General features: G+C 38.7%; 1 protein-coding gene across 1 annotated transcript in view; it reads right to left on the bottom strand.

Moving 5' to 3' along the window:
• Positions 1-21,634, bottom strand: part of ITGBL1 (integrin subunit beta like 1) — a 123,732-nt gene extending 102,098 nt beyond the window's left edge. Inside the window, exons 1-2 of the mRNA XM_063149616.1 lie at positions 21,555-21,634; positions 20,066-20,277 (exon numbers count right to left, since the gene is read on the bottom strand). Of these exons, the coding sequence (XP_063005686.1) occupies positions 20,066-20,277; positions 21,555-21,634 (292 nt within the window). The remainder of the gene's footprint in view (positions 1-20,065; positions 20,278-21,554) is intronic.
• Between the last annotated feature and the right edge of the window lie 1,496 nt (positions 21,635-23,130).

Here is a 23,130-nt window from a genome sequence, read left to right as displayed (position 1 = left end):
CAATACTCATTGAACAAATTCGCTTTTTCTGCCAAAGTACTCAGCAGTGCTAAGAACTGCCACCGTGTTCTTAAGGAGAGATTTTTTTTACCTACCATAGTCAAAAATAACACATATTTTAATAATTTGAAGATGTGTGGTTTTCAAATTGCTTCCCAAAGTGGAAGTCACTGTGGTAGTTTTCTGTTTAATTATATATTATTCTGCAGTAGGGGGACAGATACATTATTTGTAAAAGATATAAAATAGTATAGGAGGAGGTGTTACTGTCCTGTGAACAATTCTTGGTATCAAAAGTGTTGCGGGGCATTTTTTAAACAATTTATAAATTAAACTGCCTAAATTTCTAATCTTTTTACCTGCTTTATTTTTACTTCAATTTTTTATGTAATGCTAGTAGAAAATTTAACACATCAAAGCTGTTTAAACTTGCAGGTAATAAGTCTCATCTTTGTCTCTCCTGACTAAATTCTGTAAGAAGTAATGTCTTCTAATTAAAGGGAAAGAATGCATGAGGGAAAAAGGAAACAGTGGAGTGTTAAAATTTCTTTCACTACCAAGGTACTATTTGACCTGTGAATTTATTTTTCTCATACTTGCCAACAATTTTGCATTACATTTTTTTAATAGTAACAAGACTTTATACTACATATAATTTAATTAGACTGTTGACCAATTTTACTTTTTCTATTCAGTTCTATTGGTATCTCATATTGGAAAGTATTTTAGTACCAATTTAGGGCAATATTTCTAAACACAACAACGTTTCACTACAGTTTACAGTAACAGCCAAGGCAATGAATGGAAGAAAGATTTAACTAGCAAAACCAACCTGGGCTTAATCTGCATTAAAGCAGATTAAATCTGAAATCAATAAGGTAAAAAGAATTAGAAATGCAACTTGGGAAAAAAAAAAGGAAACAACAAACAACCCTCATAAGTTAGAGTATCTAAGTTAGGTACCTTTCCTCTGGTGTTTATTTGCATAATCCAGTGGAAAATGGCATAATATGCAATTCCTTGCACTACCCTAGTTGGAATAATGCAAAGTATGTTCACAATAAATAGAGAAACTTTAAACCAAGTACGGTGAAAATTATCTTTTTCCAAGAAAAATGTGAGATATAACTGGCAAGAGTCAGAATTTTAATTTAAGCATGCTTCATGTGAATAGACTGACAGCTGTGAAGACAATAAAAGGGTCTGTAAGTGTTAGTGCTTAATAAAACAAAGTAGCATCAAAGAAAAATAGCCTACTTAAAGGAGAGTGAAGCCCAGCTTTCTCCTATGTTTTAAATGTTTTCCTTTAAAAAGTTGTTAATGTTATTGACAGTTTTCAGTCTGACACATTTTCTAAAGGTGCTATATCCATCTTACATCTGCATATAAATTCATTACCCTTCATTCAAAAAACTTAAGTGATAATTTTGTAAAGCCTGTTGTTGCCTTTCTCAATGTACTGTTTCTTCTGAAGTCAGTATCAGTAATTTTTCTTTCTTTCTTTCCTTTTTTTTACTAAGAGCAGTGTGGATTTCTGAATATTTGAGCACTACAGAGTTTTTGCTTTCCTCTTCAAATCTAGGAAAAACATACTTTTGTTTTATTCAATTGATATAAAGTAGACATTTTTTAAAACTTTTTCTTGAAATGACATTAGGGAAGGACAAGACATGGTCCTAAATGTAGCTACTTGGATTGGCAAGGGTTTTGCTATACTTTTATCCTGTAACTTTTCAGTACTCTAATTGTACATAGAAATCCCTGGGAGCATCAATTTCCAATAGTAAATTACAGCATGCATCCAATAATGCTAAAGCAAGGTTCAGAACTATATCTCATAAATATTAGACAAAGAATTAAAAGGTAAATGCAAGAAAGAAAAAAAAATAAAATAAGGAAAAAACTCCATGCCCCAAGGCGGCTGGCTTCCTGTGCTCACCACCTTCATTTCAGCGTGCGTGATGCAGCCCAGCAATCCCTCATCCTTTTAGGTCACCTCCATTAACTTCCTTGCAGCAGGAGGCTTCAATTTACTCATGCTCTTAACATCTGGCCCAGCTGGGGAAGCTACCTACAACATCCCCCTGAAGGGGGACTGCCTTGGCTTAGCTTATTAGTACTGGGGAGGAGAAAGTTTGTGCCACCTACTGTTCCTGCCTCCAACTCCTGGCATTCAGTCCAGGCAGGAAATCAGATTTTAGGTGCTGCCAAACTGGAACCTCACACAGCAATAAGTTCACAGTGCCATCCAGAACTTTGTAATAAAGCAAATCTTGAGCACCTCTTCATATTTACTGAGCAATGAAATATCATGCCAGAATTAAAGGGTGCTTCTGAAAATAGTTTGAATGTGAATCAGAGGATATTTCAGCAGATCCAATGGAGTAATTACAGGGTAGGAAGAACAAACAGACTGTAATAGATAAGTGAGACAGGCAATCATAGACAAACTGTTTACTTCCCTGCTGATGGATGAATAGAGCAAAGGGTCACCTAGGTGGTTTTTTATTTAACTTTTTTTTTCCTGGCAGATTTATTCATGAAATCAGGCTTAACAGACAAGATGAGATTGAGCATTTTTTTAACATGAAGCAGTTCTGTGGAAGTCTTCAACCACCATGCAAAATAGTTTTTATTATGGAAGGATGGTAATTTTGTCCCTTTTATAAAAGGAAAGATGAGACACAAGGTTAACAAAACCTATTCCACAGTCAAATTGAGCTGGGGCAACAAGACCTTCCAATCCTTAGTCATGTTTTAAGTAGTGTCAAAGCAGCTGCCTTTGCTAGCCTGTAATCAAGTGCTAAGAAAAAAACCTTTGACTGAAGCTCCCAGAAACTGTGAGTCTTGGAGTCATTAAGCCTTTCATGACCAGTGACCAAGCAGCTTGATAAAGGCATGATTTACTAGGCACAAAGTTTGAGACACAGGTGGAAGTTTTACGACTTCATCTTCCATCAAGAGGGACATATTTAGACCCAAGCAATAAATCCAAATTTTCTTGTTTGATTTTTTTTTGATTTGAATGATGAAATTTTCATGTTCATTCAGTGTATTTTCGATTTATGAACTCTTAAGCTCTTCAAACTTCAGAACTGCTCAGCACTAGAGAGCAAGTTTAACCCTCTGCTTTCTATCACGTGACCATTTACCACTTGTCTTCCAACAGAAAATGCCCAAATGTTCATCACACACTCCACAGAGAAACCTGGGAACAATCTCTGCAACCAGTTAGCATATATGCAACAGCAAAAGCCAAGTCTCCTAGTGGCTTGAGGGGTCAAAGAAGTATGGGAAACACAAAGTAACCTGGGGCAGATGGACTGATTGCATGCAAAAGAGGTAGGCAGAACTACCTTAATTAACAGATTTTCCTCAAAAGACAATCAACAATAGTTTTTCCTTTTCTGTGCTTGATTTTTTCCTAATGTAAACTAAAGAACTTTATTTAAAAAAAAAAATCTCCCAGGACAAAATTATTATACTTTTCATTTTAAAACATGGCAAAATAAAGCAGTTTAGTTTCATAAGCCACCTCTCCTCATGTCAAAAATTATTTTTAACTGTTCCTAATTTTTGTCAAATGAGTCAGATAATTAAGCATTATTTCAACAGAAGTTAATCTGTGCTTCTGATTTTTTTTGTCTTGTCACATCGACATACTTTGACTTCATGTGTATGACAACCCTGAGCAACTCTGAAGACAGTCCTCCTTCAGCAGAAGGCTGGACTGGCCAATCTCCACAAGTCTTTTCCTAAATCATGCTGTGATCCTATTCTGGTAAACTGGCTCCAAACCAGATCATTCTTTCTGTTTTCACCAGTTATCTACTGCTGCTAAAAAGATGGCAAAACACATCTCTAGACAAGGCCTACTCTGTGCCACAAAAATATATTATTGCATATTTATAATAAAAGGTATATAGAAAAAGGGATTTGCTTTAGAGGGGTTTCTAATTCATGTATACCTTTCTCCATTTTAATCCTGCCAATATTTATGCTTGATCATCAGAACCAGCAATTTACACAAAAGCAAAAAACCCTGAAAAAATAGCAAGCAAGTAAGCAACCAACCAACACAACAACAAAAACAAAACAAAGAAAACCCCAACTGATTAATTCTGGTATGTGATAGATTTATGATAGATTCCTGGTAGGGAGTAAAACTGGATGTATACATCTGAATTTCAGAAAGGAGTACTTAAATTCTTTTGATCGTGAAGTATAGTTGGCTGGTAATGCTGAATGAGTGACACAATCAAAATCATGACACAGAGACAGCTACTCTCCACAGCTGTAAGAAAAAGTGTCTGAAAATTCCATCTCAGCACAGCTCATAGTAATATTGCAGAAATTTAATTTTCCTAACCCTATCATTTCTGATGTCTGAAAAACAAATACCAATGTATCCTTTGCTACTTGCACCTAATTCCTCTTTGCATGTGCTAATTTTACTGTGACCACTACAAACACTGCAGGCAAAGTAACTGAAGTTTTGCAGGCAGGCAGAGCAATGAAGCAAAATGACTGTTGTTTATAATAGGTATTAATAGCTGTATTGATTCCTATCTACTTCCCCTTCATTTCATCCTCTATGATGAAATGCTTTCTTTCATCCTCTGATGAAATCCTCCTGATCATCCTGTAGGATGAACAATTGCCTCTAGGCATCCTCTACACAATTTGTTCCAATACCAGTGTTTCTGTCAATTCCCTGTTCATTTACCAACTGCACAATTGCTTATGAGATTCTGAGGACCAATTCTCATTACTCAGGAGCCAAAAAACACATCTTGAAATTTTGTGGCAATACTGGCTTAAAATATTTACAGCCCCATGAATCTATTCAGCAGACTGTATATCTCTACATCACTTTTCATTCCCCAGGATTTGTAAATCAGAAAGCTTATACTATTTGCAAATAAAATAGAATTCTTATACTATTTGCAAAACAGCACAGGTGATCAAATTTCTCATTCATACTAAAACACAGGTGGAAATACATTTGGGAGAAAACACAGAATTCAAGAGCTGAACTGATATAAATGGTATGCAATACACTCTCTTCCGAGAGCCTTCTGTAGCACATCCTACTATTACGTGTTTGGAAATTAGCAGAAAAGATTAACTGAAATCTCTACACATCACTAGAACACCATTTTGAAAAAAAAAACAAGTGTTTTCAAGATACATTTGCAGACTAAGTAGCTCCTGACAGAACTAATCTTGCTGTATTGCCTCTGGAACTGTCTGAAAGCCAGGTATGTCCAAGTGTAGGCTTGGTCAACACACACACTTGCAGCAACAGAGAAACTGCATGTAAGAACAGCAGAACAGATGGCCCTTACAGCCATTAAAGATGCCTATATTCCATTTTAAAATCAAGGAATCTTTGTTTTTAAGGTTTACATCTCAAAACAACAAGAAAATCAGTGACGTCTGACTTCACTGATTTGTCTCTATAGAAACCAGAAGAAAGACTCTTAGTTTTCAGACAGTGATACTCTGCTCACCAAATCACTCCACTGCATTCAGACTGCTTCTGGTTTAGTTTTCAAACTCATAAGTTTCAAAAGCTATGGTGCAAGTATTACCTGTAAATGCTTATTTGACATATTCCAGTATTTTAGGTGGAGAATGAAAAAAAATTAATTTAAATTGCAGTTCTATCATATAAGGAGTATGAAAGTGCTTTTATTATTAAAGTGCTACCTTGGAAGAATCTAGTACTGGGAGGAAAGAATGAAGATATTCAACTATGCTCATTTCCTTGCTGATTTTATTTTAATGTCAAAACATATAATGCCAATACAATATGTTTCAACACAGCAGTCAAACAAATCATCTTTTTTGGCTCTCTCTTACATTTCTTCTAGAAATAAATCTCACTTATCCAAATGTCTAAAACAGGATTTCCCTGCCTAGCTGTTTGCCTAGAAAGGCATTAGTATTTCCCTATTGATTTTTGGCATCTGTCAGTTTAGTCTCTCTTTTCTATACCACATGCACAATGTCTTCAGGCATTTGTCTCCCCCATTTGCAGGCAGCATGAAACCACTGAGCTAGCAATTTTGTGAATGTTACCATCACAAAATTAAGTTACTGTTTAAAAACTGTTGCTGCTATAACAGACCTACATTTTCCTGTTCTGAGGAACATTTTGTACTGCTTGAGGTTTCATACATTCCAGCTGTCCCTTGTATATGAAGTTTTAACATTTGTTTCCAGCCTTTGATCCTTTTCTTCTCACTTTCACTACATTAAATTTTTCTACGTGCATTTTCATTCTTTTTCAGCCAAGCAGTAAGACACAGCAGAGTGGAGCTCTTGGCTTCTGATGCTTGCCAGAAGGTGTTAGGAGGTATGTAGCCAATGTAATGCTCTGTCTGATCCGTTTTTGAGAAAGGATTTAAAAATTCAAACCGACGGCTCAGAATAGAAACAAGAGCTTGAGGTTTTGACACGGCTATGTTCAAAAAAACAAATTAAAAAAAAATCTGCTTAAGGAAAGAAAGTATTATTACAAAGGTGTTGAGTAGATGACCAAATGAAGTTTTAGTTTATAGGTAAGAAAGTGACTCTGTATACAGTGACATTAAAGTAAGGACTAAATTAGCAAAACTATATGACTCACTGAAAGACATTTTAAACCATTTATGTGACTCACATGGGAAGAGAAGACAGATCAAGAGGGTACAGTGGGAATGTGCATTATGTGAAGACAATTGGACTCCTCAACATCAGCTTCTATCACTGCACTGGTGAGGTGACAATTCTGTCACATGGCACCGATGAAGTAGCATCACCCATTAAAACTACTGCTTTTCTTCTGGGGTTAACCTTACAAAAAATTTAAGCACCACAAAGTTATTTAGTTTTATAGAATACACAGCCCAGAAATGCAGATGCTCCCCTTAGAGCACTTTCTGATTTCATGGCTTCTCAGCAGCAGCAGCAGCAGTGGAATGACACGGTATCAGCCAGACCAGAACACAGCTCCAGGAAGGGCTTGTCCAAAGGGATGTGGGGAACACTGGGCAAAAGAAGTTAGGCAGTGATGTTTTCATGTTCATTGGATACAGGAGAAAAGGAGAAGACTGGGGAAGCTTTCTGTGGGTGGAATTCCCCATTTCCTTCCTACAAATGTGCACAAGTGTGATGAATACCATATGCTTAGGGAATGCAGGAAGATCAAGAGAATGAAACAAGGAAGAAGAAATATTCATCCAAACCTGTGCTGTATGCTGCTTATATAGAATTACCCTGTGCATTCATGGGTGATTTAGCTGAAGAAGGGAATAGTAGGGGCAATTTCCCAATGACCAGTGATATGAAAGAAATCAGGTATCAGGTATGGAATTTCTGTCTCTCAACAACAGCAACACCTTGTGACTTATCATAGATCTAAATAACGTTTTCAGCTATCAATATAGGGTTCAGTTCATTGCTAAGAATAATTAACTTTCTAGAAGTATAATTTTGCATTGAGACAATACAGGGAACATACATTTGTCAGCATGGCAGCAGTCAAAAAAATAAAAGCCAATATACTACTACTTGCTTCCCCTGTTTCATTATCTGACAAAATATTTATACTCATTTGCTTCCATTGAAAAATGCAGACCAGATGTGGTTCCTGTTTAAGTAGGAATTATGTTATTTGATGTTCAATGGACCCAACAAGAATTAAGAGCTTCTAGAATATAAGTTTTAACATTTTGGTGTACATATAATGGCAGGTACATATTTTGGTGTACATCAAATGGCAGGGCAACCATTCACTCTCACTTGGTATTTTGTTCATTTTGTCATAACTCCATAAGGTCAGTAGTTGACTGAGAATCCATTTGTTAAAGCAAAGGAAATTAAAAAAATAAATGTTTCTGTTCAATGCTTTGACTGTTATTTTTCCATCAAATTTCAAGTACTGGATAAAACATGTTTTCCATGCCTCTGAGCTTGTTACAGAAGTCTATTTACCACTTGTATCTAGAAACAGTAATTTATGCCTTTCTATTGAAAAGATGCCTAAACTTAAAACAAGCAAGCTTGTTTTCAGACTCATTCCTGCTTAGAGACTGCGTAGTGATCATTTAAAAATGTGGTCATTTAAAAACACACTCATATTTTATTAAGTATTATAAACACTGCAGAAAATTAAAGTTTTTTTCTAGTAATAGATTAAAATCAATGGTTATGCATCAGTTTCAATAAAGTATTACATTTAGAAACATTACAGAATAACAAAAACTGTGTTTATACTACCACAGATCCTCCTCACTAAGGCAGAGTATCAAACTGAGGATTGGTTTCACAGCAGCATCAAATAAAATCAGCCTCAGAGACCTCTGGAAGAGATCGTCTGGTCTACTTCTTTGTCTGGACTCACAAACAAGTGTGTGTTGATCCCTCTTGACTTGTCCAACCTGTTCTTAAACCCCCAGCCAGAGATTCCACAGTCTCCCTAAGACAAGCTTTTTACTGTGGTCAAAATTATTCCATCTCTTGGGAATAAGAAGCATAATGGACAGGTCTGAAGAAACTAAAGCAAACCATAAAATTTCAGCGTGCTGTGCCACCTTTCTTCAGGAAGAAAAAGGAGTGAAGCAAGCAGAAATGAAGATACATGAGTGTACACCATTTATGCCTATTTTAAAGTTTCTGTGGTCTATATTCATATCCTAACAAGCTCCCCTACAACTGAACAACCTGCACAAATAAAGCATGAGCTAACAAAGAGTGTTAGGTTACACACAACTGTGGTTAACTTCTACAAAGTCTGTGAATAGCCAAAACAATTCAGCTCCTCTTGATGACATGCCTCCTTTGAGATCCCTGGACACAAGAGCAGAGGTTATTGGTTGGAGAAGGAGCCACCAGGGAGTGTAAAGAGAGCCAAGGTGGATCTGACTTCCACCCAGCTCCTCATCCACAGAAACAACTGTTCTTTGATGAGCCAGAGGAATGGATTGGGACAATTGTGAGGAGCAGTGCCAAGGAACTGAGCCAGATATAGCCCACCCAAAAAGCAGAAAAGACTCTGTCAAGGGGAAACGGGATTAGTAAAACAAATTGGCAATTGGATCCAACCAAAATGCTGCAAGTGGGAGTGGCAACCACAGCTCATGCAGAAAAAGATGGAGGAAAAGCCAAGATAACACCGGAAATGCAAAAATACAGAGAACTGGAAGCCCATGAAAGGCCAGAGGAATTATGATATTGTCTCGAAAGAGCTTGATACATGTCATTCCAGAAAGAGTAAGATTATTTTTAAAACCTCTGAGTTCCTTTGATAGGCACCCATGAAATAAAAGGAAGTCTGTGGTCACTGTATTCTTTAAGTATTATCCTTCAAGATATTATCCAGCAAGAACTTCATTCAGAAATTCTCAAGTGAGACAACCTTTTGAAACCATCTACAGAGAAATCATGTTGTATTTTCTGGACAATATCTGCAAATAAAAGTTTTTCTAACCTGTATGTAAGTGTACCAGACATACATTTAAAGCAGTTGATACATCTAGAATGGAATTTCCTAATTTACAAGAAGTCATATACAAAAGCTTTAGGATGGTGACACGAGAGGGAGTTGAGACTTACCCTTCTTATCCAATTACAAAATCTTAATTTTATTATGGCTTTCCAAACCAACAGACCATTTAATAAAAGCTGGGATAGATGTCTCAGTTTAAACAATTCCTTCATTTATACATCTGAGTTTAAATCTTTGAAAAATGGGTTTTCATTTATCAGAATGTTTTCTCACATAACTCTCATTCCTGTTAAGTCTAACTCTGACATTCTGGAGAAAAATTATTTTGGTCAATGTCCTGTCAAATTACCACTAAGTAACATATAACTCTTTAAAGTAGCACAATACTCAGAAGGAAAACAAAACAGAAAATCATGTAAAATGCTGTCAAGCTTAAAAGCATTCAAAACTTTGGAGATGTCGTTATTGTTATTGTTTTACTATTACCACTTGCAGATAAATGACAGGGTCTATATTTTGCTGCTGTAATTTTGTCTGCTATTACCCAGAGATTTTGGCCAAACAAGGGCCAGAATTGCCATGAGACCAATTCTCTGTTGGCATAACTTTATTGATTTCATTAGACTTTTGTCAGCAGAAAACATTGGCTTCTGTTTAGCTTTGGAAAAACATAAAAAGCAGGCACACCATCTGCTTTTATTAAAACATATTTTTAACCTGAAGAGTAAAGATGAGTGACAGGACCCACTCCTAAATCCAACAAAGTACACGACTGAGGTTTAGTAATTTTGCCAATCCCATCTCCAATCAACTTTTGCTGTATGTCTACACAAAGCTTGTAGGAAGTTAAACATTATAAATTTTGAAGAGACAATTATTTTTTTATTGTGATACAGAAATCTATGCCACATTTAAATCTCTTTGTTTATGACCAATGCCAGTGATATACTCTAACATTTCTCTGCCATGCTTCGATTAACTAAGCAGCCTTGGGGGAAAAAAGAAGGCAGTAAGAAATATTCCAGTACTTTTCACTGTAGGATGATGCCCTAAAGCCCCGTGAATGAGAAATGAAAATGTTCTAGAGAGAGAAAAAATTCACTTTATCTGGGTTTGCTGGACAAAAGGATTTCCACAAATGCCAACTGCAGGCAAACTCACATAAATGGAAAGTAGTTGTACCCATTGCAATAGCTCCTACATTCTTTATTCCCATCCAGAGAAACTGGATTGTAGGTGATGGACAATTTTCCTTCAGGGATAGCTAGCAACTTGATCTCTTCCTAAGCACAGCCTAGGAATTTTGCTTCAATATACTTGCTGTGTCTCTGATGAGGATTACGTGTGGCTTGAAACAGAAGCGAGAATTAAATAAAATTATTTCAAAAGAGAGTCATTAGAAGAACCAGTGCAACACCAGTATTTCAATTAAGTGCTTCAAGACCATTTTCTGATTTTAAATATATTTCTTACTGGTTATCGGCTTCCCACAGAATTTACCAGACTTCAAAGGCACCAGAAAAAAAGAAATTGTAATACTCATTTCCACGATTCTGTACAGAAGGTCTCTGCCTTACCTCTGCATGTTAGACTACAAATGTACAATTTATTCCCTGCCACTATTCTTTCCAGCTTAAAAGCTGTTGAGAAAGGAGTGAATCTGTCAAGACAATTAGGGCGAAAATGTGGTATGTTCTGTGAGACAGCATAAGTGTTTTTTTCATATAAAATATATAGTGATTAAAAGGCGCAATTCGGCAAAAGCATTCAGGAGAACCACAGTGCAATATGTTCTTAGATGACTTTTTGTCCTGGCGTCACCACCATCCAGCATGATTTGGTCCTTCTGCAAGTAAGCTCATGACATGAAATCGGTTGTCCTCCTCCATTTCAGTTCCTTCCTGTCCCTAAAGTAAGAGGTCTGAACTTCTCCAGTAACCCTTCAAAGCATGACTTTACAAACAACCCTTTCGAGGATGGTGGTCTGGAACACAGTCCACCAGGCATATCACTGCATCTACAGTTCTCTGTGGGATTGACATGCTACAAATTCACTTCCCTATTTATACGTGGAACACTTTTAAGCTGAAATACACTGAGTGTTTTCATAAAACCAAGTTGCTCTCACTTGGATAATACACATAGAAATCAACAATTATTGAACACCTAATGCACAGGTAGCTCTTAGGAAAAAGAATACATTACTATTTTTTGTAGGAAACAGTATTTTTAGGACTAAAGCATGAAACATAAAATGTGGTTTTGACACAGCCTTAACTGATAATTTTAATACTCACAGATTTTATTCTCATACCTCATAGGGACTTGGTGGTTTGAGAGCCCCTAGGAGGGACTCAGACACTTGAGTTTTCTTCTGAGTCTCATTATCAGCCTTAGATGATTAGAAGGTGTATCCTCAACTTCCCCTCTCTTCAATATCAGAAGAAAAACACATACCCTCTAGTAATTTATTGCAAGAACTGCAAAGAAGGGTGGATATGAGAGCTGGATGCTGTGACCATCACAGTTCAGTTCCATATACCAGGCATGTTCCCCACATTTGAAGTGGGGCTTGCATTTTTGGGAGGAACCACATTACTCACAGGAGATATGGACATAGAAATGGTTTGGATTATGCAAATTTAGCTCCTGTTCACAGAATACCATTAATTATTCATCTCTTAAAAAATGCCTGTATCTTCATCTGCTGAAAAAACATTCAAATTTTATACCAACTCTACTTGTATCCAATCATTTCCAAAGAGGTAAGGCTAGACAAGAAATGAGTCTGGGCATTTCAGGAAGGGGAGAGGAACAGGATTTTTTGAAGAGGAGCTTTTGGCTTCTGAGACTCAATAAGCTTGTACCATTGAGTTTCACAAGTATCCACTTACTTTCTGGGAATTACTGTTTAAAACATTTGGAGTAAGGAAATGGGGTGCCAAGAAACCTCTGTTACCTGACACTGCTGTGTTACCAAACTCTTTGCCATGTGTGTTTCAAACATTTCAGGCAAATGAATGGATTAAGGTAAATAATAAACATTTTAACTCGCTTTCAACATGTTACCAAGTTTGTAAACTAAGCCATTTTAAACACCAGGAAGTGACAATTTTCCTCCTGTTGTTGCTGCATAAGTTCACTGAAGAAAACATAACGAATATAAAATTAAAAGATGCATAATACTGCAAATGCACAGGACTCTTCAACAAAGGTAGATAGATTCAGCATTTATTAGCTGTCAACCACACAGCTTCAAAATTTTAATAACTTTAATACAGCCTTTTAAGTAGATAGGAAATTATATGCAAACCAGGAAAAATACTTAATGAGCTATTTTTACATTCAGTAGCCTCTAACTCTGGATCATAAAAGCTAACATCCCAAATATTTAAAATGACAGACACCACCTGGTTGAAAAGACTGAACAGGACCTGCTGGAGGCAGACAACTGGAAAAAGCATGCCTGAGAAAGGTAGACTTTGGCAGTCTCTTTGGGCCATGGGAGGATTCTCCCCCAGCCCACTCACAATGTCCCCAGCCTGGAATTGCCCCCAGGAACAAAACACTGTGACCAGGTGCTCTAGTTAGAACATCTGCTGCTGCATTAAGCTGCCAAGGCCACAGCATTTGGCTGTGACGTTTTCCAAAATCACAAAGTTAGTACTCAGCTCACTCCTGGCAGTGTCAGAGCTGGCACTCCCAGTGACCTTCCCCACAAAAATGACCCAGATATGACTCCAAAAGCTCTGACTGCCACTCTCCAGGTCACTGACAAGAAGGTGTCCCAGATGTACCACTGATGCTACTCAGGTGGACAGGCAGAAGGGCAAAGCAGCTCTTTCGAGAAAGGGGACAGGTGCAACTCCAGTTAAAGTCTCTTGAATCCTTATTCTTCTACATACAACAATATGGTCATGTGTTACAGGGCTTGCAAGGGTTTCAGGGTGAAGAGAGAAGCGAGAATGTTGACCTCATGTTCAGAAGGCTTGATTTATTATTTTATGATATATATTACATTATAACTATACTAAAAAGAAAAACAGAGAAAGTTCTCAGAAGGCTAGCTAAGCTAAGAATAGAAAAGGAATGAATAAACAAAGGTCTCTGTCTCAGCACAGAGTGAGACCCAGCTCTGCCGTGAGTGGTCAGTAAATCCAAACATTCACTCAAGACCAATCACGCATCCACCTGTTGCATTCCACAGCAGCAGATAACCATTATTGACATTTTGTTGCTGAGGCCACAGCTTCTCAGAAAGGGGAAAAATCCTAAAGAAAGGATTTTTCACAAAAGATGTCGGTGACAGTCATGCAACTGCTCAAGCTGGTGTTCCAGCCCACTCCCAATGGACAAAATTTACACAAACCCTTATCTGCAAAAATTATTCCCTCCATTACTGAGAAATGAAGCTTTTAAATAACCTTTAAAAACAGTGTTTGAAAGAAGATCAGGTTTTTTCCCCTTCATAGTCCTTCCATTTCCAAAGGAAATTTGAATCCAGCAGTACAACTGTGTACACCATAAACACACCATAACATAGCCTCAATCACCACACCCCTCCAGTTGAAACACTGGTAAGTTCTGGTACCACATATATACTATGGGGTCCTCCTTTGCATGGTCAAAATCAAACTCCAGTACTTTTTAGGCACAAATTGCCCTTTTTCCTGGACAGCTCTAGCAATGAGTCCTTTCCCCTCAGAAAAGCTCATAGGAACTTTTTAATCAGTGATGTTCTTTTTAAAGACAAACTGCTTGGGAACACTAACATTGAAAGGTCTACAGTACATTGCCATAGGTGATGACTGTTTGAAATCCTTGACAGGACCAGCTGCCAATAATAAAACTTTAAATAAGCACAGAAAATTATATCAAGACAGTCAGTTTGTCCAAAAAAGGCTGTCATAAGAACACATGCTGACACCTATCCACTGTTAAAGCACGTTAAAAAAAAAGAATAAACACATGTAACATTAAATACACCATCTACTTTCTATTCACCATGTCTTTTTCATAATAATGATTCTGAAACACAAATAGAATGTTAATATATACAGTCTACGCAAGCAATTTTTTTCATAAAGAGCATTCTTTCAAATAAATAAAAATATACCTCAGTTCATTATCAGCCTCTGAGGAGCATAAAAATTCAAACACACTTCAGAACACTTATTTGCATAGACAGGAGTCACACAAAGGTTTGTTTTTTTCTCTGCAATGGATAAGCATGGCACACCAGACCACAGAAGGACAAAAGGTGAAGGAGATGCTGCTCCCCACATTGTTTTGCTGTTGGTGCCAGCCTGAGGGGCTACATTCCAGCTCTGCTAGGTGCTATAAAAGTCTTTACATTTCCACATGCCCAACACACTCACTTTTACTTTTTAAACTAACACCTATTTTCCATCAGTAGCATCTACAAATAAAGGTGCTCAAAATGAGGGCTAAGCAACTAGGTACCTAAAATTTAATAAGTTACTTTTAAGATGCTTCCCTTCCATTAATCCCCCCTGCAGTTTTTGTGTCTAAGCTTCCTCCTGCCTCACACACCATTGCTATGAACCCACACACTGCACTTGGAACTACAACAATTGTCAATGAATCAAAGGCTGCTTGATTTTACCTAGATCAGGCACCAACAGCACAAAATTGAGAATAATAGAGGCTTTAGCTTGTGCTTTTTGTCTGCTGGGACCTCAAGCACTTAGCAAGGAAATGAACCTGCAATGAGGTCTATGCTATCACGATTTCACTTCTTCTAGAACCTGAGGAACCTGTTTTGAGATGAATATGGATGCTATTATCACACCTACACACCCCTGCTCTAGGAGGAAAAGTCACAAAATGCCAAGTTCTGAAGTCCAGACTAAAGCAAACTAGGTCAGAGCAGAACTGCAACCTCCATTTTTGTCAGTAGTCTCCTGCCCTATTTTTAACTTGATCCTTTAAGGAGGCTTTGTCTCCAATGGCCAGGTGTGCCACTGTTGAATCTTTGCAAACATGGCCTCTGACACAGAAGAGGCTTATACCTGTTCTCAAAATCCAGGGCTTTGATATTCACTTTGGATCAAATGGCAATCAATGCAGGTCACAGGCTGACTTTTCTTCACACTTTTAGCAAGAAATGCTGCTCAATGAACAATCAGCATGTCAGACCTCCCTTCGGTATGAATACAAAAGCACATTTGTTAGAGCCTTTCCAGCTCAACTTCGATAGCTCTGCCTAAAGACACTATTCAGTTTCTGTGCAAAGAGCAGTCCTCAGCCCAAAATGTTCACCAAATTCTATCTTCAAATTCCTAACTCTCTCAAACTGCTGTATAGTACCATACATCCAATAAACTTCCATGGATGCATAGCTATGTATTACATTAATACTTCATTTTGGATTTATCTTGTTATTTCTACATCTATTCCTAGTCAATTTAATTTTTCACTTGTGTTCTCTATATTGTTTAAAACCTTACAGACCAGGAAATAATGACACTCAAATTCTTTAGTCTTTCATATTATGCATGATAATACCTCTGTTTGAGAAAACTGACGACTAATGCCAGCATTATACTGCTGAACTAGTGTTAAAATAGGTACAGTACCCACAGTTTTGAAGAAAGAAACAGAAAAAATCTTTCATTGGCCTGAAAAACAGCAAGTTCCACAGCAACTGCTTATGGAAAATCAGACTGTGCCATCATTTTTCAGTAGGTGTAAAAGGTACTTCAGTTTGGAAGGAAAATTATTCATAAAATCTTAATAACTATGAAAAAAAATCAAAGATAACAAATACAGTTCTGAGCAAAGACAAGCCTTCTTCACGTGTTGCTGCCTATGTTGTCACCAAATTGTATCTGTCTTTTCATCTCACCTACTACAAACAGTGCAATCATACATGTCCCAGCCGACAGTTCTTGTGGTGCATTCTCTAAGAACATCTGAAGTGCTCCCACTTCAGTTGGCCAAGGAAATCTATGCTTAGTTTAGTTTTTCATTAACTGCAAACACAGTAAAAGATTAAAAAAAACAAAAAGAAAATAAAAGAATAAAAAAACCCAACCAACCAAACAAACAAAACAAAACAAAAAGCAAAAACCCCAAATGAACAAACAAACAAAACCCACAAAAAATTTAACTAAAATGGATTTTCCACTTTACTGCAGAAACCCCACAGAGCAATAGGTATCAAGCAGTGATGTGACAGGAATTAGTCCTGTATTCCACTTTCCCTTGCACACAATATGGGCTCCACTTATGCTAAGAAAGCCTGAGGCAATATGCAACTGTCTGAGGTCAGAACTACTAAATGCAAAAAAACAGCAACAAGTATATTGTCTGTTCTGAATGAAGCATAAATCCTTTGGGGATCTGATTGTTTTTGATTCAGTCTGCCTCCTCTTAGCTCATCTCCCTGAATATTGGTAACAAAAGATAAAATAAAGATGTCCCTGACATTGCAAAGAGAATGACAGGACAGGATCTACTTGATTTCCTTTACACCCCATGATACATAAAGCAAATAAAAAGGTCAGGAGGAAGACTGGAGATTTAGTGATTCAGATGGTACATAGTACTTGTTTTCTCTCTTCTTTGTTTCTGACTCCATGAGGGATCACCTGTTACTTTATCAATCCCAGTGGGATAAAAGGCAAGAAAATTATTTTAACTCCCTCTAAAGCACCTGGAATCATAATTGGAGAGAAATACAGCAAAGTCTCAAGGGAAAATAAAAGGACAGCAACATTTAAATATGTTCTTCTTCATTACTCATGGCATAATCTCTTTCCCATTTTTATAAAAGGTTTATTAGAAAAAGCAAATCAATAGGATGGATAGCTGACATTTTCTTTACCTTCAGGCCTTCTCTCTCCAGAATATGAGTGTTCAATAACTGGTCCAGAAAGAGGATCTGACACAGAAAGCGCCTTTAAGATAATGAGCTGCATATTGAGCAACTTAATCTTTTGATCAGCTTGGGACATACAAGGGAAGTGGAGGTATGTCTGAATTGACTGGCAGGGAAACACAGCTATCTTTGGCATTTGTGACTCAAACAACTCTGCCTGTCCATCTCTGAATATGAACATCACTGGTGATCAGACATCAGTCACTTGAAAAAGGAATCACTCTGGCAGCTAGAAAAGTGTTTTAAACAGCATTAGCCTCAAATACCATGTCTTTCTAGAGGGATGTTGAAAGAGCGTCTAGAAGTTCTCCATGTGGTACCAGTCAGCAGTTACTGCTGTTGCCTATGTCAGGAGACATCCACAATTAAAAGGGACAGAAAATGTCAAAATAAAAATATGAAAAAGAAAATTAAAGCAGGAAACAGAAATAGAACTGCAGAAAGACATTATGGCTATTTACTTAGAGGAAACACAACTTCATCATTAAGTCAAAAAATGGCCTAAAAATGCAAAGAAAGAGAAATATGTCATACACTGAAAATTGGCCTGGTGATGTAATGTTAAGAAACATCACTGGATGCAGTTCACTGAATAGCTGGGCAAGGGAAAATATTATTCATACAACCTAAGTTCCAGTCTCTTGCTTAGAGTGATCCTAGAGCTGACCTTCTTTTCTATGCTCCCTTCCTCCCACATACACACAATTTCAGTGACTAAAAACATGGTGGAAAAATGAAGAGGGCAACAAGCACAGCCTGAAAGGAGGTGCTTCACCAACTGGACCCCAGCTCTGGAGGAGTTACCTGGGGCTGCTCTCCTGCATTGCTGGGCAGCCCTGGACTGCAACAAAGTCAGCTGGATTTTTAGCATAATTGTCGATAAGCCCAAATGAAGAAAGCTAAACTCCTGTACCCTTCACAGTTGTTTCCCTCCCCAGGACTTTGTACTGAATTTTTTACTACTTTTTTTTTTTTTTTTTTTTTTTTTCCAGAAGAGAGAATTCAAATTATCTCACATCTCAGTGATAACATGGTAACAAGGCTTCAATACTCCAGCTAGGAGTGACAAAGTGACAAGTACAGAAAATCGTTTTTAAAAAAACATTTAATCACTTAGCATTCACATCTTTGAACTGCTGCATGAAGTGCTACCCAAAAGCTAAATATTGTTAAGAGATCTCTTGGCTGTCTTTATTCTGTGTGCACACTATACCACCAAAGCCCTTACAAAACTCGCAGCCACTGTTCATGATATGAACAGGAACATGATGGTGGAATTTACAGTAGAATATTAAAATTGAAGGAGCATTCAGTTTCCCTTTATGCAATTAACCCAGCAACAACAGCAAGCACTTTGAAATAACAGTACCAATCAAAAAATTCATGTTTGGGACAGCAAAGCAGTGAAATGCTATGGTATTTCTTATGTAGGGGGATTTAATACTGCTTACTGCAGAGTCTATGAATCAGTTTCTCTACAGAACTCTAAAGCCACAGGTGCCAAATATAAATCTTTTTCTCATAATCCCATTCTTGGTCCTTTCATGTTATTACTGGACTTCCTGCATAAATTGTTGCTAAAGTAAGTTTGGTCCTTTTTCCTACAAAATTTGCCAAACCAACTGCTGGAATGCATTTGTATTGTCCTCTTACTAGAAGAATTTCTGTAACATTCCCATTGACCTAATTGCAGGTTTTGGCCTGAAAAGATGACACGTTTCTGTGAGTCTGGTAAAGCTGTTGAAACAGGGATAGTAGAAATGAAGTACCCTTCTGGCCCCTTTCATCAAGCTCCAGGCTGAATCCCCTTAGGAATGTGATGGCATTTCTTCTCCCTGCTTTTTTTCTAAAATCCTATTCTAAGCTGCTTAAAAAAAAAAAAAAAAAAAAAAAAAAAAAAAAAAAAAGAAAGAAAGAAAAAAAGAAAAAAAGATGAAAATCTGACCAAAATAACCCAGAAACTTAAGTAAAGACAGCTGGAAAGATGAAAGAGTGATAATGCTTAGATGTAAACCAAGCGACATGTTCCAACAACTGGCAGGAACTAAATTTTATCCCAGAAATGTATGTTATTAAAGAATACAGTGTCAGTGGGGAAATCCCTGAAACCGCAATACAATTACATTGTTTTAAGTTTTTATTTAGAAAGCATTATCATTACTTAGAGAAAAACAGAGTTTTCATGTTTATATAGCAAATATGAGACTTATCTCACAATAAGACTTTTTTTTATATAGCAGAAGAAAAAAATAATAATCACTGGACAAAATTGATTCTTTTTAAATAGTTTAAAGCCAGGGTAGATACCATAAGACATCATTAGGCAAGCGATTCAAATAAGGAAATATATAAAAATGTGATCAATATTACATACTATATTAGACTTAAAACATAGTTTGCAGAGCCTCCAACCCAAATCAACTTCTGCTTTTGTCCCTGATGCAGATGAATCTTGCTCTAAGCTAAGTCCCATTTTATGGCAGACACAGTGCCTGTAAATTGCATCCTTTAATCTGGCAAAATCCTTGGGTGTCTCCACCATTCCATTTAGAGTCATGTTTCAGGGACCCATATATAATCACGTCTCTACTGTACCAGTGTGCTGTGTTCCTGTTTTTAGTATACACTCCTAATTTTCTAAGCTTCTGTCACCATCAGGGCTTCCTTACCTGCGCAGATTTTCCCGTCGTAGGTCTCGCACACCCAGTCGTGGCACTCGCAGAGGGGACCGTAGTATTTGCCGGCCTCGGTCACTTGGCAGATGCAGACTCCACACTCACAGCTGCCTCTGTCACTGCACAGCTTCCCCCCTGGGACACGGCACCTGAGCTCCGACTCAGCCCGGGACAGCCGGCAGGGAGCAGGGATACCCAAAGCGCTCCTGTGGGGGACAGCAAGCTGAGTGAGCTGCGGTCAAAGCCGGGGCTGCAGCTCAGAGCCACTGAGACCTTGGCTCGTTTGAAACCACCCTCCTGTCACTGGCTTCAGCCAAAACCCAGAATATTGTTCTTACCACCTCTTCAGCTACGGTTGCAAATTATTACCTGTCTCAAATCACCTAGTTTTCTTTGTTTTCATCAGAAACCTCACTGCTACCTGCAAGAATGCATATACTTTATTTTACTTACCTTTTTAACTACACTGGCCTCATCTACTTTCCCATCAGGCCTATCTGGTATATATGCACAGACACTTATAGCTTGATTATCCATCATGAAACATTTTGATCTTAATTACTTCAAAAAAGTTTAAAGATGCCATATACATCCAAATATCTGGATAGCATAACAGGAATATATATCATACAGAACACTAAAGGTTGATTTTAATAAAACATGTTTGCCAAAGTAATCCTTCTGGTTGTCAGACATATATGATCCATGAGTCCAATGGAAAAGGAAACCAAAGTAATTGTGGCTTTCCAAGCAACACTGTAGGTTGTGGCTGTGGTTTCCGTAAAAGCAGCAGAATCCAATTCTAGATCCGAAGATCTGCAGCTCTGCCATGCAGTTGTACCATGCACCAGAGCACATGGGGATCAGGACTTTCAGGACATTCTCAGGGGAAAATCACACTTTGTCGCATCAGGAACTGAATCATAGGAAAAACATAGAGAATCATAGGACTGCTCAGGCCAAAACCAGGTCTTCACAATGCTAAGGAATGCTGAAGATGTAGATGAATAGAACCTGCCCTTCTCAGATAGCAGATTTTGCAAGGCTCAGGGGCAAAGGAGGCACTGGCCTTAGAAGCCAGTGTGTGCTGGCTGTGGTGGAGATTGAGAGTGAAGGGCAGCGCACCTCTCTGTGCCACTGCATCAAAGAGCAGCAATAAGCATGGTTCTGTGGCTTGGTGCCTGCTCCACTCAGGCAGCAGAATCTGGAAGTCTGGGTGTAAAGAGTCATCACTAGTCAGGTCTTCTCCCTTCACTGCTTTCAGAGTGTGCATTTTGGGCATCAAATGCATCGTTGCCAATAATTCTGCAGTCTGCACATGCCCCCTACCTACTGAGGTTCCCAGTGACCCAGAGCACTTCCCTCAGCGTCACCTTTAAGGAGGCAGAGGAAGAGCCGCCAAAGTGCTCCACCGCTCCCTCAAAATCACACTCCCGGCACCTCAGAATCCGCCGCCCCCGTGAGAGCGGAGAGCCGCACTTACCGCAGGGCCGGGGGCCCGGCCGGCAGCGCGGGGCCCAGCAGCAGCCCCAGCAGCAGCGCCAGCAGCGCCGGAGCGAGCATGCTGCGAGCTGCGCTCGGCGCACCCGGCGCGGGCGGACGGGCGGACGGACGGGCGGACGGACGGGCGGACAGAGGCTGCAGGCACGCGGAGAGCTGCGCGCTGGACAAGCCCGGCTCCAGCGCCGCTCCCGCCGTGCTGCAGCGGCTCCGATTAGCTGCCTGGGAGCGGGATTTGGGCAGCGCTCTGGGAAGGAGGCCGGTGCCAAACCCCGAAGTTTACAGTCTAGGCAGGGAAGTAATTAGAAACAGTTGCGCAGCCAGATGGTTTATTTTGATGTTTTAAAAGTGGCCCGTTCACAGATGTGAACGAACTGTCTCCTTCTCAAAGTAGAGGCGCCGTAAGTATTTGAGGTATGTGCATCCCCCCGTCCTTTGACAGACGGCTGATTGGGATAATCTGTGAAATTTGTACCGACCGGGAGCCAGGAGCAGCGCTCCCCAGCTGCAGCATCCCTGCCTGGCTGCTGGAGCACCTCCCTGGCGCCTGCCTCCCCAGGTCCGTCCGTCCGTCCATCCGTCCATCCGTCCGTCCATCCCTCCTTAGCCTGAGGTCACCTGCTCGCGTCACAGCGCCGTGCGACACTGCAGGCTGCCAACCCGCACCAGCATGACTGACTGCACATTAAAAGTATTATTAGTTTGCCATTTCCTAATGCCTTATTAAAACACAGTCCAATACTTCATCTCAGCAGTGGGAGATTTTTGAATTGCTTTAAAACTAAACTAAAAGGAAGGATAGTCTCTCCAAATGAATCAGCTTTGGCAGATACGGCCACGTGCACTTCTTCATGCTGCAGAAAAGTTTTAGATCCCTCTGGCTGTCCGGGGAAATTGCTGTTTGCCTGATGCCTCCCTGGGATGGAAAGCTCGCAAAGAAACAAACTTTGACCACAAAAGAAGATAAGTCATAGGTGTCCTAGTCTACACACACACACACACACACATGCATTTTTAAAGGGTTTACTGGTTTTGAAGCCTGTATTGGAGATTAAAGCCCTCAGTATCTTCCTCAGAATGAAAAACTCTTGTTTTAATTTCATATTAAGTATTTAAAATACCACAGATTATACTGTTCCAGAAAACATCTTAAGATTTAGTTCAAATTCTGACTCAGAGGCTGCCATTCCTATGAGTTTAAGTGGGTGTCTTACATTTTACATAGTGAGCTCAAGGCTGTAATTCACAGCATTCCTGCTAACATAACTAGTTCTGCTAGTGATATTTTGCAAAAAAAAAAAAAAAAAAAAGGCATCAACCATTTGACTTTGTTCTGCTGGCCCTATATATGACAAAAGAACCTTTAAAATCTAGTTTGGGGCCTGTTTTCAGTCAAGTGCCCACTTCACTGGAGGATAAAACTTTATCAAAATTCAAAAGAAGAGATGGGACAAAATCGGCTCTAGCATATTTGTTAGCATATATTATTAGTCCCTGAAGATATACAGGTTAAAGGAAAAAATTATTCCAATGGACTATTAAAACACAAGACTTTTGTC

The sequence above is a fragment of the Melospiza melodia genome, chromosome 2, assembly GCF_035770615.1.
Source record: "Melospiza melodia melodia isolate bMelMel2 chromosome 2, bMelMel2.pri, whole genome shotgun sequence".
Classification (NCBI taxonomy): Eukaryota; Metazoa; Chordata; class Aves; order Passeriformes; family Passerellidae; genus Melospiza; species Melospiza melodia.
The sequence above is the reverse complement of the archived record's forward strand: the minus strand, read 5'-3'. Positions and strand labels throughout refer to the sequence as shown.